The sequence below is a fragment of the Halichoeres trimaculatus genome, unplaced genomic scaffold (genome assembly GCF_033239565.1).
Source record: "Halichoeres trimaculatus isolate MK-OKI-2021-1 unplaced genomic scaffold, fHalTri1.1 fHalTri1_scaffold_17, whole genome shotgun sequence".
Classification (NCBI taxonomy): domain Eukaryota; kingdom Metazoa; phylum Chordata; class Actinopteri; order Labriformes; family Labridae; genus Halichoeres; species Halichoeres trimaculatus.
Genome location: NW_027437195.1, coordinates 13,530,555 through 13,545,398, shown reverse-complemented (window position 1 = coordinate 13,545,398; position 14,844 = coordinate 13,530,555). Strand labels below are relative to the sequence as shown.

At 37.2% G+C, this 14,844-nt stretch overlaps 1 protein-coding gene across 1 annotated transcript; it reads right to left on the bottom strand.

The window, feature by feature from the left end:
* Positions 1–4,128: 4,128 nt before the first annotated feature.
* On the bottom strand, positions 4,129–12,189 carry ivd (isovaleryl-CoA dehydrogenase). The gene is made up of 12 exons (XM_074691473.1): positions 11,888–12,189; positions 10,985–11,074; positions 10,752–10,803; positions 10,488–10,657; positions 10,116–10,209; positions 9,022–9,152; positions 8,788–8,884; positions 8,547–8,640; positions 7,827–7,908; positions 7,625–7,729; positions 6,086–6,158; positions 4,129–5,167 (listed from the first exon to the last, which is right to left on the bottom strand). The coding sequence occupies exons 1-12, from the start codon at positions 12,017–12,019 to the stop codon at positions 5,034–5,036; spliced, it is 1,254 nt and encodes a 417-aa protein (XP_074547574.1). The 5' UTR covers positions 12,020–12,189; the 3' UTR covers positions 4,129–5,033.
* Between the last annotated feature and the right edge of the window lie 2,655 nt (positions 12,190–14,844).

Here is a 14,844-nt window from a genome sequence, read left to right as displayed (position 1 = left end):
TGGGAAATCCTCTGGTCTGGCATTAGCCTTTCCTTTTTAGTTTATTTATGAATGTGGGTGATCTACCAGTACATGCACAGGGATTTCACACTCTACATTAATAAGCTGTTCAGTTAAAAATGTATATGGTGAAAATTTACGGTAATGAGTCATTGTTTTTACAGTTGAGAAAGCCAAAAGTTATATCAAAAAGTGGTTTACAGCTGACAAATAAACTGAGCAAGCTATGAGGGAAGGCAGCTTTGTTGTTTGGAAATTTTTTGAGAGGCACCAAGAGACAGAAGAATGCACAGTTATGAACTTGTTGATGAGTAATACACACCGAAAGCCATCTTAAACAGTGACTGTGTTTTTAAAAGCTTAAATTGTTGCTTTATTGCTGTGTTACAGCTCCTGCATTTTGTTTTAGTGAAAACACCATGTTGTTAAAAAATACTGTCACTTGTAACTCTTCATGACACGTTCTGCTGACCTCTTGACCAGGTCTACCTTGTGAAAGACATCCTGATCTGGTTAGATAATGGTTAAATGAAAATATAAATAAATGTAGAAGTCATCACAACTTACCATTTTGAGCACATTTACATCCTATAATTTCATGTTTATTCCACTGTTTTTATCTTCTTCTTTCCTAATCCCACCCATGGACTCTTTGACTCTACGTTATTGTGAAATAGTTTGTGGTACATCTATTAATAACTCTCTTAAGCTCCAGACTTGATGCTTATTAAAGAGGAAAACCTTCACTTGACAATGAGGCATTCAGTTCGTTCGTCTCTCTGAAGGGAGGAGTCCTTCCTGCTCTATAAAGAGCCGCACAGCTGAGCAGACAAAGCACGCAACACAGCCTGCACAACAGTGAGGAGATGGAGCACAGCCATGAGGTAGAGGAGTTGTTTTGGGATTGCATTATGATAATTTATCCTGCAAAGAGTTGAATTATGAGTTAACCTTACAGAAAGTTGCCAGTGAGAGGTTGTAATCCTTTTAAAAGCAGACTTCATGTTAGACTGAAAACAGCCCAGACCTGTCTTAGGTTTAAAAAGCCAACAGTTGAATGCGCTGAAGAGGTTACACAAAGCAATCTTTATACAGGAGCATTTGCTGGGGTGGTGTAAAAAAAAAAATATAATCCAAAAAATTAAATGACATCTTGATCTGGACTTCAGTTTGAATTATGCAGTGCAAATCTGCATAAATCCATCAACACATTCAAGTACTTAAAGCTCCTGCGAGGAATATTTTTATATGTGTGGATAAAGAAATTCCTCCTTTGTCTTGTCTTGACCTGTCCGTATGAAAGCAGTGTTTAATGGCAAAAATCTCACCCTGTCTCTTTTTAGCACTACTTGCTTTTAATCATCGCTGTGCAAATGTAAAGACAGGCTGTTCTAGCAGCAACACCTACCCTACAGCAGCTCTTAAAGATATTAAATACACCAAAATATAAAACAATCAGTCTATTCCTGCTTTTTTTGTGTGCTCTTTTAGCTCATACAGGGATGTTAGTATTAGTTTTAGTCAGATCCGTTATTAGGCAAAAAGGCATTCACACAGGAGCTTTAAATTCATTAACACAAGTACAACTCTTTGACATTTGTGATGTAGAGTACAACCTAACTGGGATTTCTGCTGTGGTGAATCAAAAAAGTTGATACTGTGGGTTTAAAAAAAAAACAGAAAAAAACTTGTGTGATATACTTCTTTTTCTGTGCATAATGAAAAATGTGGTGCTTAGAAGAAATAGGTGAAATCGTTAAGCATCTAAACACAATTCAGCTAACATACCAGAACTTATTTTGAGAGACTTTCTGTTGGAGTCGCATAAAACCTGTTATTGATATAAAGATCTACATTACGTAGTTTTCCTCCTCTCATATTATTTGCTGACCAAAAGGTTAAGATCAACAAAAAATGTAAGTCAATAACCAGTTGGTCATTTATTCTTAAAGCATCTGAAATAGGACCATATATCAAGGCTGTAGCATTAGATTTGAAGTAGATAAACTTATACTAGAAGTAGAAAGTGTCTCTTTTCTGGCTTTCTATAAAACATCCTTTCATACATTTATCTTTACTGGTTTCCCCTTAGCCCAGGGGTGGCCAACCAGTCAGAGACCAAGAGCCACATCACACACACTTCCTCTTACACATAAACGAAAGGACGTAAGATGAAAATCAAAAGATTTCCAAATTTGGAAGTGACATTTATTGTGTATGTAAGCGTGTTTCAATTCGTACCAAGTGCCATGTCAAAGACAAATTTTTATTTTTACTGCAGAAGAGACAAAGTTTCATCCATCTAGCTATATAGATAGCTATGAGCACAGGTGCAATGTAGAGAAAAGAAACTGAAACTTAAGTATCAATCTCATCACCCAAGTATTGATCAATACTGATCACAACATCAATATATCAATAATTTAGATTGATCGGTACACCACTACTCATAACAATAATGGATAGATCGAAGAGCAGCTGTCTAAACAGGTCACTGGCTTTTCACTGTCAAAAACAAAAGACTCAAAATATGGATTACACAGGGACTGTATGAGTATATCTTTTTGACAATAACTTTGTTTATATTTGATAGATATACACACTCAGGACAATAACTGTCTGGTTACAGTCAAACAGAGAAGTGATCGTAGAAGCATCCTTCACGACCTGTCAATCTCCATCAGAGGGTGAGGAAATAAAACAAATCTGTAAATCCTCCTGCTCAGAGCAGAGTGGTTTTTATCAGACTGACACACAGCTGAGCAGCATCAAAGTCCAACCAAACCATCTTCTTCACATCAGTCAGCCTGACTCACAGCAGTTTGACAGAGATGAAATAACTGAGGATGGATTAGAGGCAATAAACGGATGAACTGTCATCTGAGCAGCTGATGGACAGACGCTGCAGCTGCAGGTTACTGACAGGGAGAAAGAAAGATGGAGGGCTGACAGGAAGAAAAAAAGGTTGATGGAGAACAAAGATTACACATCTACATTTTGAGGAAGAATCACTGCCTCTTCACTTACCTTTGTTTATACAACATCTCCTTTGTATAAAACAACTACGGGGAATGGGGAATATGAAAATAAAGAATTTAAAGACAAGCATGTGCTGTGTTAATAAAATGGTAAACCATAGATAAACCACATTTTCTTTATGTTGCTGTGTAAAAATAAAAAAACAAAACTCAAACAAAACACAAAGAAACAAATGCGAGTAATAATTGGCGTCCTGTCTTTTACTTTTAATAATTAATGGCGCTACTGGTCTAGAGCTTTTACTTCTTCTGGAGTATTTCTACTTGTACTTATTTTTTTTAAACAAGGGATTTCTATTCTTTGAGTCAGTTATATGAACACGCCTATAATCTATTTTCAGATTTACTGTTGTGTGTACACAATTCTTCCACCAGTTTTGTGTTTAACCCCTTTAATCCCGCTATTAAAGGGATTAAACAGCTGTTTTCATCTCTTGTTTCAGTTCCCCCCACCATGAAGATCAGGCATCAGTTTTTACTTGCCAGAGTCTGAAAAATGTTCAAAAATAAAAATAGATCATTCTTCATATCAACAGTCTGTTATTGATAAACAGCTGGTGGATGCAATGACCAATCACAATCAGGAACTTGTTAACACAGTCATACAAAAAATGAATATGGCACAAAACATGACATGGTAAAGGTGATAGAGTGAGTGTAGTGAGATGTAAGCAGTACTTGATGAAGGATGAAGAAATGATCCAAACCACCATTTTTTACCGACAATAATTTTGGGGGACTCAGAGAAATAGAAATAACATCAGAAATTTTTATCAATAAAAGAAGTGCGAAATTTGTATCTACACAGGTGGTACTTTAAATATCATGAATGGACATTTCCCTCCTTGTTGCATATAGTGACATGGTTTTGTTTTACTACCTGTCTGAAATGAATTACTACAACAGAACTCATGTCCCTGAACTCCCTGCTTAACATTCACCATTAATAGCTTAACTCACTCAGTCAAACTGTGCTGTTTCTTGTGATATGTCTTCAGTGTCTGAGTTTTTGGGATGTCTTGAAACACCTGTGTAAAAACAAATGGATTTATTTATGGACGTTAATGAAAAAGGACACAAATTCTGTCCATAGATTAGAAAATTTGATTTTTATTTACTGCAAACAGAACTACAATACAATTACAGTCATTTCCCAATACATCTACTTTGACACCAAAACTTCCCCGGAGAGAGGAAGACAAACAGGTTAGGAGCGCCTCTCCAGTCAGTTTTCAGACAGTTGATTTATTACAGTGGAATATGTTTGCTAACAAAAATGAGCAAACTAGTGTATACTGCTGACTCTCAGAAATCAGCCTTTTATGATTTAAAATTCAAGACGATTCATTATATCAGCTGTAGCGTGATGTTTACATTTGGGGTCTTTAAAGGATATCAGATTTGATCACAAACATCAGAGATCCAGCTGGCAGCACTGAGGCCCAATTTCTGTAGTTAATAAACTCAAATACATCAGTGTGCTTTTTGTTCATATAGACTGATCAAACAATAATCCATATTTATTAACTGTCCAAAAGCTGGCATGATTTGTTGGAGTGTGCAATACATCAAGATGAAATAATACAATGATGGAAATCAAAAAAATATTGCATTTACCATTTCCAGATTTAAATCCATCACATATGTTGAAAATTTGGGATTCACAAAAAATCAGTTAATGTACTTTCATTGCTTTACTGATATTGTAGTGGTTATCAAGCTGCTACTCTTAGCTCATGTCAACAAATAGTGACATCTGACACACAAAATCAACATAACATTTGTCATACAGGTATCATCTATGTCCTCTTTGAGTGATTTAATGTACCTATAACTACAAATATGGAAAATGACTGTGATTCTCAACCATGTGATAATCCACCTGACAGCAGCAGTAGGTCAAACAGTATAAGGCTCAGGGGTGAGAAGTAACTGTGTTCATCCACGGCAAACCACTCGTTCAGTCTCTAGCCAACATATTTTTCACCCTTAGGATTATTTGAACATGGAGTTGAAGCCTCGACCGATGATGAGTCGGCGGATCTCGCTTGTGCCGGCGCCGATTTCGTACAGCTTGGCATCACGCAAGTATCGGCCCATGGGGTAGTCGTTGATGTAGCCATTCCCACCTGATGATTGGCAACACAGATAGTGGTTGAGATTGATATAAAAGTGAAAAGACATTAGAAATAAAGTGCACACACGCTCAGCTCACAAATACAACTAAAATAGATGTTCATCTTTGTCACTCCTTACTGATAAAACTTGAGGTGCATGGCTTAACTAGGAGTGTTATTACCACTGATTACCCTCAGTTACCACCAATCTGCATAATAACGTCTGAACTATGATAGAATTATTCCTCCATTCACACTATGTGAACTTAGCATAGCACTGTTTGTAGACATGATCACATTCTGTGTGAGAATCACTGAAAATAAGGGCAAAACAAAGCCATGAGTCATTCAGTTTCACAAAAGCTTGCCATCAGGGAGATGGTGTCAGGATGTAAAAATGAAAGACAGACGATAACGACTTACAACATCACAAACAAAGCTAGCAACATTTTTAAAGGTCAAACATTCTCATTTGATAGACAACTTGAAAGGAATTCATACAGTTTCAGCAAAACCACGTCCTCTCCTTTACAATCAACAAGCTGTCATGTGTTAGACTCACAGCTCTCCACTGTATTCCACCTTTTCCTAATGTGGTAAAATCCAAGGCCAAACTCTGGAAGTTTAAGATGAAACTCCTTTAACAATACACCACTGATAAGATCTTCACAACTCATTTGTTATTTCTTAACCGAATTATCTACGCCTGAAAGCCCCACGCCAGCCCAACACCCTTTGGACAAACAGGATGGCTGAGCAGAGTTTGATCATGTTAAACAGATTCTGCAGAATCAAGGACAAGTCATTTAACAGTAAAGTCCTGCACATCCCCCTGATTGGAATAAACGCTTCTACACTAAAAAAGAAATAAAGAATTTGCTTCAAATCATCATTTGAATCTCTAATTTCATGTCCTTTTTCAGCACTTACCCAAACACTGAATACCATCCAGAGCGACCTGTGTGGCGTTCTCTGCACAGTACAAGATCACTCCAGCACAGTCCTGCAATGAAATACAGTTACAGTGAGGGAACAGTGGGGAGCTAAATAACCTGGGACCATAGTAAATAACTTTGTAAAATGAGATGCAGACTGGGTGAAGGACACTACTTTAACTGATTTTACAATTTTAATCAAGTAAAAAACAGAATTCAAACATCACAACAAAACACAACTTTTTAGTGAGATAATTATCTAAGACTGCAATCATCACTTTTCAGCTTTAGTCAAATCTGTCAAAATTTGCTGAACAATTTGCAGAACACTGACACTAAACTCACTATCCACACCATCTCAGCTCTATCAAGTGCTTATTGGTGAAGTTTACTTTAATCAAATCTGTAACTAACTCTGTATCTACGTCTGTAACAAAAGCCTGATCTCTGAATGCACTGACACATGCTTCGATTTAAAGATGCTACGAGGAGGATCTGTTTTGAATAGACTGCCTCGCCACCTTCTGGCCCAAAGTCTTCACACAATGTCGTGACTTTTAGCGAGGCGTGTATTTGTTTTGGAGTTAAATGGAGATTGGAACAAAACAAATTTTCTTTGTTCAAGTAAACTTTTTACTCTATACAATGCGCCGAGGTAAGGTATTTATACGTACAGTTATATGTACGTGTATGCTACCATTTGAAATGTGACATCAAGCAAACGTTAAAGTAGCCGGCTATACGTAGCGCTATCGGCAGCCCAGTGCTCTGACGTATCTGTAGGCTAACGTGACAACAAGTAAACACTGTCAGTTTGTAAGTAGTTTAGTAGCCGTTCATATTTAGGGCAGCTGGCAGCCCGGTGCTCTAAGACATGTCTGTAATGTGTAACATTAGTAAATCCTGGTTATATCCTGCCAGTCATCTACCAATCAGAGCTAACATAACCTCACTATTCATTTTATTGATAGACTCTCAAGTTTGAACAGACCACTGCAGAATAACTGCTGACTGTGGGTTGGAATCAACATTAGCACGAACAGTTTAGCCCCTGTGTTAGTCTTTAGCTTGGGCTGTATCTCTCTCCTGTTCAGCTTTCTTCTGCTCTTCTGTCCTAATTCTGTCTGACAGTTAGGCTCCCGTGTCCAGCATCACTACAAAATTAGTCACAGAAATCGTTTTCCGTAGAGAAAGACATGGATCGCTCTTCTCACTGCTAAACTTTGTCAGCCGGCATGGTGTTGTCATAGAGACCTAGACGTGCCATAAATCAATCCGGTTCTGCTCGACCCTACAGGGAAACTAAGAAGTAGCAATTTAAAATGACCTGTAACCAGCAATATTGTCGCTGATAATCTTATTTTAGAGTGTGGATTACGATCAGGCAAATATCTAGAAGGAAGACTTTTTTAAGATCACTTTCAAACTCCTCATAGCCACTTTACTTCTTGACTCAAGTAAAACTTCTGCGACAAACTACACATTCTTTTTTATCACTTTGCAAAAATAGATGAATCTTTTAAATTTCTCTCACCATAGCACTGAAGTGTCCCTTGTCACAAGCTCGGGCCACGTTATACAGATACTGCCGACAGGAGCTCAGCCTGGTGTACATGTCTGCCATCTTGCCTTGCATCAGCTGTGAACACATGGACAAAAAGCATGCTGTTTGTATGTTGCTGGATATTTCCTGTGACTTAATGTTCCCTAGTTTTACGTTAAGATGAAGGTCAAACCTGAAAGTGTCCGATTTTCTGTCCGAAAGCTTCTCTGACGTGAAGGTAGGGAACGGCAAAGTCGATGACTGACTGCATGATGCTGAAATGTTCAGAAGATGTTTAGATTGATGAACTACTTAAAAATGGTCTTATTCAAAGAGATGTTCAACCTAAAGTAAAAAAAAGACTGACAAATACAGAAAAATTTAACATTTGTTTTAATGTCTGTCGTGTAGTTTTCCTGAACTAGATTGCTATGTTCTGATGTCAAGACTTCAGTTTCAACTGGTGGGGGGTCATATCTTCCCAAAACTGATTTTCCATAATCATAAAAAAAGAGGGCTAAGTTCTGTTTTATTTTCACCGTTGAATCAGTTTGAACTTGGAATTCACATGTAGCTAAATAAAGAATTATCAGCCTCAATATTCAACATCAGAATTCCTGATCAGTTAAATGGACCTTTAATCTGTCTATAAAAGTAGGTCCAAATGTTATATATATTTCCTAGAACCACCCAGGCTGTCACTCTGGCTAACAGCTACTGCCATAATGCTATGCTGCTCTACCACTCAGATGTAAACAAGCACGGATGATCGAGCTCTGATGGAACTAGCTCTGCCTGTGAGAACTACGCCCCTCAAACTTCTTACATTAAGACTATTTAGTTGGTCAGAATGTAAATTTGGATGTGAATGAAGTGTAGATTAGATGATGCAAAATTTCTGGTTTAAACCTACCCAACAGGTCCTGAAGCCAGCACCAACCTCTCCAGATCCAAGCCGCTCATCATCACATAGACACCTTTGTTCAAAGGACCGAGGATGTTCTTCTCTAAAGCAAACATAGAAAAGTGTTTTTAGCAAAACATGCAGGCAGTCTTAAATGAAACATCCTTTGACACGCCTGCAAAGAGAAGACTCCAAAAAGCAATGATTTTTATATTCTCTTTTTTTAGGCAGAGAGTGTGTTTTAACACACCTGGGATCTTGCAGTCTTCAAAGATCAGCTCGCAGGTGTTGGATCCCCTCATGCCAAGTTTATCAAGCTTTTGTGCTGTCGAGAATCCTGGCATCCCCTACATGATGAAAAGAAACGTGCAATCAATGGCGATTCTTGTTTCTCTTCCATGACGCTGTCATTTAACAAACTGCAGGACTGATTACCAGCGCAGCACAACGGTAGAGAACAGTACGTCTTCATTGACTGAATTACCCTTTCAACAATGAAAGCTGTGATCCCTCTCTGATAGGCTTCAGGATCTGTCTTTGCATAAACAATAAGGACGTCTGCATCAGGCCCATTTGTGATCCAGAACTTATTGCCATTCAGAATGTAGTAGTCACCTACAAAATAGATAAATCAATAAATATCAAAGTCAAAATATAGACTTTATTAGAACATTTTTGGATCTGTTGCCAAAATTGTACTGCTGCATATTTAAGAATGTGGGACAGCTGGTTTATGTGTGGGCCCATGGTCATATTCACCATCTCATGATTAATTTATCCAAGTGTTACATTTTCCTTTATTACAATTTTTTCTTACAATGGAACTCATAAAAAATGAATCTCCTTATTTAATTAGAAAAAAGAAACTAAACCAAGAAAATAACTTTTATCCATAAATGTGCTTTAACAGTTTAAAAATCAGTATTTACAAGGCATTAAATGAGACACAGCCGATAAGAGTTCAAATTCTTGAGCTGATGGCACTCTGACCTGTCTCACACACTTAAACAGTGTATTCATAAAAACACAAATCAGATATATTGAAAGGTTTAAAAGGATGTGTAATCACAATATGATACTGAGTAATGCATGCTGTAAAAATCAATTTGATGTTTTGTCCACTTGGAGGCAGCAGAAATCACTGCTCTTACAATAGATGGTGATCATGTTAAATCTACTTCTGAAATACAAAAGTGTGGTTTAGTTTTGCTGTAAGCTGATTATACTTGACTTTCTAAGGATAATAGGCACAGAAAAATATGAAAAAATCTGGTGAAATGTTGACTGACATAGGGAAATACTTCTGTAATTATTGAGCACACTGTCAGCCAGAGGATCAGTTTGGAGGCAAACAGGACTAAAATAGAAATCAGTAGCTCCAAACACTCCACCTTGCTGTGTCAGACTCACTTTGGAAATGCTGACAGTGGTTTGTCAAACTCTGAGTCATTACTATCACTATCACACTTGAGTAATGTTTCTTTAAAGCAGCGGAGCAGTTGGAGCTCTCTGAATATGACAAACTTCAGGTGGCAGACCTAAACTGTCAAAGTTAAAAGAAGGTATGAGGTTTCCTACCTTTCTTCTTCGCTGTAAGTTTCATAGATACCACATCAGAGCCAGCATTAGGCTCACTCATGGCGAGTGCTCCAACATGCTCTCCTGTCATTAACTGGAAACAGGAAAAACAATAACAACATTTAAGAACTAGGAATCCTTGACTTTTTTTTTTTTTCATTTCCAAGTTCAGTATTAAAAACATAGCTTTTTTAAACATAGATGCTTAGTTCCCTGAATTGAAAAACATTTAGATCCAAATTTACAATGACAAACATTAGTTCATCCGACAGCACCATACACCATCACATCTGCAATAATGAGTAACTTTGATTCACTGGACCTACAAGTTGCACTTTGACAATGTGAAGAAAGAGCTGTTTGGGTCCTTACCTTTGGCATGTACTTCTCTTTCTGTTTTTCGTTGCAGTGGCGAACCATCTGGTTGACACAGAGGTTAGAGTGGGCGCCATAACTGAGAGCAATAGCTCCTGACACTCGAGACATTTCCTCCATCACAATGACATGATCCAGGTAGCCCAGTCCTGTGCCCCCATATTCCACTTAAGGTATATGACAAGAAGATTTTTTTTTTAGATCATTCAAATCAGAGAATTTGGCATTCAGGTGATGCTCAAAATAGTAAATGTGACGAACCTGGGGCTGTGATGCCAAGAAGTCCCATTTCTCCCATTTCTTTCCAAAATTCCTGATGGGGCAAATTTGAGATATTAAAAGACAGAAATCCTACCCTGTTTGATGATAAATGCATAAATCCAAAGAACAAAACACAAATTAAATCAAGGAAGTAGAGTGACTCATGCTCATAAAATACCATCTCTGTTTAAAATCATAAATAGTACACTGTACCTTTAAATGTTCAAACTCACCCGCATTCTAGGAAACTCATTGTCCCTGTCGATCTGATCAGCATGGGGTTGAAGCTTTTCTGCAAGGAACTTACGAACCGTCTGTCTGAGCTGTGGGAAAGATAAAACACAACTTTAATGTAACTCTACATATTTTATCATGTCATCAAAAAGCAACGGAAAATTGACAGATCAAGCTGACTCGTGACAGGTTGAGACACTAATTGGCCTTCTGATTAAGTAATGTGAAATAAAGATAAACCAGTGTGATCAGAAGTTTACTAATATTCTGAAAGCAGATATTACAGTTACGCTTCATAATAACCAGGAGATGAGCGCAGCCACTTTCATCCAATCAGATTCTTTATATGAATCCCTCCCCCTACCCCACCTTGTCCAGCGTGCACTCCCCCCTTTTTTAAGGAGAAAACAATGCTGACCTGAAGTCACCTTTCGGAAAACTGATTAATTGACTGTGAAGTGTGTTTGAATGAGTCGTGAAAGTTTCAAAAGCCTCTGCTTAAAGATAACAACACAGCTAACTTCAGCTAGCCATCAGGGCTAACGGTGTTAAACCTGACATCAAAGCTGCAGAACAAGTTAATGAAGCTCGTCTTTCGTATAACAGGTGAAAACTGGACTAAATGGAAAATTAACTGCATCAAAGCCGTGAAAGAGCTATAAACGGTAAAAAATAAAAAAATGTCTTGATAGGTCGTCAAATATCAAGGTCTTCTCTGTTCGCTAATGTTATGTCATCACTTCATATGCAATACGTCCTTAAGTCACCTCCCTTCCTCGACTGTCAAACTTACAGTTGTACTTTGGTAATGTTTTATGTAATCCTGTTTTTGTTTTACTGCCTGCTTATCTGCAGACATACGATAATAATGCGTTGCTCTACAGCTAGCCTCTGGAGCTAACCTGTATCTGTTCCTCTGTGAGTCCGTTCACAACATCGTCCACGGGTACTGCATTGCCGGCGCATCCTCTCCTCGCCACCATGGGGATGGACAGCCTGGTGCCGAGGCGGAGAGCGTTTCTGACGGCAAACATGACGTTTGTAGAAGAGTGGCGGGTAAAGTGTGAGAAAGAAACCCAAATACGATAAGGAGTGGATGCCTGTCAAACCCGGGCTAGCTGCCCTTTAGCACAGCAAAGTAAGAGGTCTCACTCTGATACTGTTTCCACACACTACAAACGTCACCAGGAAGTGTAGTCCCTTGTTTCTTCTCTCTCGTCATTGGCTCATCAGCACCACTTAGTGGTCCGGAGTGTGTATCGATCAAATGTTTTAATGACTTGTGTCCACCAAATAAATGTAACTGTTTTCCCCCTTACTTTATTCTACTTCATTAAATAGGGGACATTGCATATTTTTTCACGTTATCTATCTGAAAGTTCACCTGAAAATTACCTTTCCATATTAATAGAAATATTTACGACTGTACATTTTATTTGTAGATTGCTTTTTAAAACTCAAACACTGAACATAACTTAAAGCAATACTAACCAGGGAAAATAGACCAAAGTGTATGTGTATTGAACAAAACAAACAAGAGCAAATACACACATTAAAAGCTACAACTTTATCCATCAATTTTTTCCTGTTTCTCTTTACATTTTCTTTTAGCTCTCTATGATCTGCTGGTCCTGTGACACCCCAAGAGAAAGTTGTAAATGTGTAACAGTGTTATCCATACAACTATATGTTCTCATATAAGTTACCAGAACAAACTAATTGAAATGTGTCAATACAAGCTGCATGGCGATGTTGAGGCCTCTAGCAGCAGATCCAGAGTCCTTAAACTTGTCTGAACTAAAATATGAAATCTCTGTGTGGTCTGACATGTAGTACTTAATTTTAGATATTTATGTACATTTGTGTGGAAAAGATACTTAAAGTTCTCTTTTTTCCTCTTTTAATTACAGTATCGTCCCTGCAATCCACTTTCATCACCTTGGAGGAACAGGTAAAAGTAGAGAGCAACACACTGACCAACCACATAAATCACATCTAAAAGATATCCAGCATGTCTGTCCTGGAATAATCCATACGAGCACTGTTTTTTAGGGTGGGTGTCTGCTTTATTTCTACCTGTTAAAGCTAGTGAAAGGATCTACATCCTTGATGGCACTGGACAATTTCACTGATCAACAGCTGGTGGCAGTAAAGAGACATTTACCAGGGTATGGTTTCTACATGGATATTATAAGTCTGAAACAAAATAAGCTTGAAGTTGTGTCATAATGGTAAAATTGACACATTTATTAGTTTAAATAGTTCTGTATGACATGCTTGTCATGCAAACACCAAGTGTATTAAATCTGTATTTGACAAGGCTTCAATTTCAATCCTTGTGTTGTACTACAGGTGTGAATCATGCTGCCTTTATGACCAAAGTAACCTGCTAACTAGAGATATTACTCTGCTAAGATACAGTGTTTTACTAACACAATGAACCATTTTCTCAATGTACACTCCCACAACAATCATTGTTAGATCCAGAGACAGTTTTCCTTCCTAAATCCAATCGTTTCTCTGTTGACATTACACACATTTTGTGAAGCCTTTGAACTCAAACAAAAGTCACAGGGAAGTCTGCAAAGATTACTTCTTTTGCTTGCATCTACTAAGTGTATGCATTATTTCTAGGCCTTATTTTCTACTCCCAGTTTGGTTCAAAGCCAAAGTCAGCTGGGCTGGATTATCTGCAGTCACACTGGAGAACTTCAGCCGGGTTATGTCCCAATTCCACACAAAGAAAGCCTCTGTCAGACTTGTGGTGTTTGTTATAAGCTTTGCACATGTATTTGGTTTTTACATTTACTTTGTTAACTTAAATTCTTTAATGCTGTAGAGCTATGTATAAATTTTTAGCTCATTTAAAAAAAAAACCAAGATACATATTGACACAAAATAGAAGGTTTAGTATGAGAAAAGTCTGCTGTAGACAATTTTCATACATTATTCTTTCAAAATTATTCAAACCAAAGGTTGCATGTCATGCTGGATAATACATTAGGTAATACTTTTTCCCCCTCAACAGTGTTTTTATTGATTCAGACAACAATTTTGAACACACACACACACAGGCACAAATGCATCACCAGATGAAGAAACAAAATCAACCAAAAGGGGGGAAGAAATAATAGTAATAATAATAATAATAATAATAATAATAATAATAATAATAATAATAATAATAATAATAATAATAATAATAAAAATAAAATAATAATAATAAATTACGTGTTAGAAATCTTTTTGTATTCCAAAAATCAAATCAAATAAATAAATAAATAAATAAATAAATAAATAAAGAAAGAAAAATAGAAAGAAAGAAAGAAAGAAAGAAAGAAAGAAAGAAAGAAACGTGAAATGGTTCCCATACTATTTCAGGAGCTTTAGTTGGGGACTGTTCAAGGGGACATTAGATAGTACTAGACCTGTATTGTAAATATTGACCAATCTTCATCTATCAACAGGACAATGTCACTTCGTCTGAGTCAGCCTGTAGGAGTGTAAAACCCTCATAGCTGACAACACATCTGACAGTCTCTTCCCTTTTCACCTGCCACCAGTGCAGTTATACACGATACTGAAGTGTTAAACAACATCAGCTATCTGTAGCCTGCTTTATTTAAGGATAACATTGTAAAAGGGTATACTAAACAAGACATTCAATGCAGCTTAACACTTTTCAGTGTAATTATGGTACACTGAATATATCAGGTTGCTTTTCTGTGAGAACATAAAATACATTTATCTTATTGTTATGAGGTATTCACTGGCAGTAAAAAAACATACGTTTTTTAAACTAAAATAAATATATTTTTAAAAATATTATCATTTCTTAATTGCTTAGTCACCACGATGA

What these genes read in the sequence shown, in the direction of transcription:
- ivd (XM_074691473.1), bottom strand. Translation starts at nt 12,019, where the DNA reads ATGTTTGCCGTCAGAAACGCTCTCCGCCTCGGCACCAGGCTGTCCATC. An exon ending in TCACAGAGGAACAGATACAG is followed by an intron (nt 11,075 to 11,887) that starts GTTAGCTCCAGA and finishes TCTTTCCCACAG; the next exon opens with CTCAGACAGACGGTTCGTAA. An exon ending in ACTTACAGCGAAGAAGAAAG is followed by an intron (nt 9,153 to 10,115) that starts GTAGGAAACCTC and finishes TCTATTTTGTAG; the next exon opens with GTGACTACTACATTCTGAAT.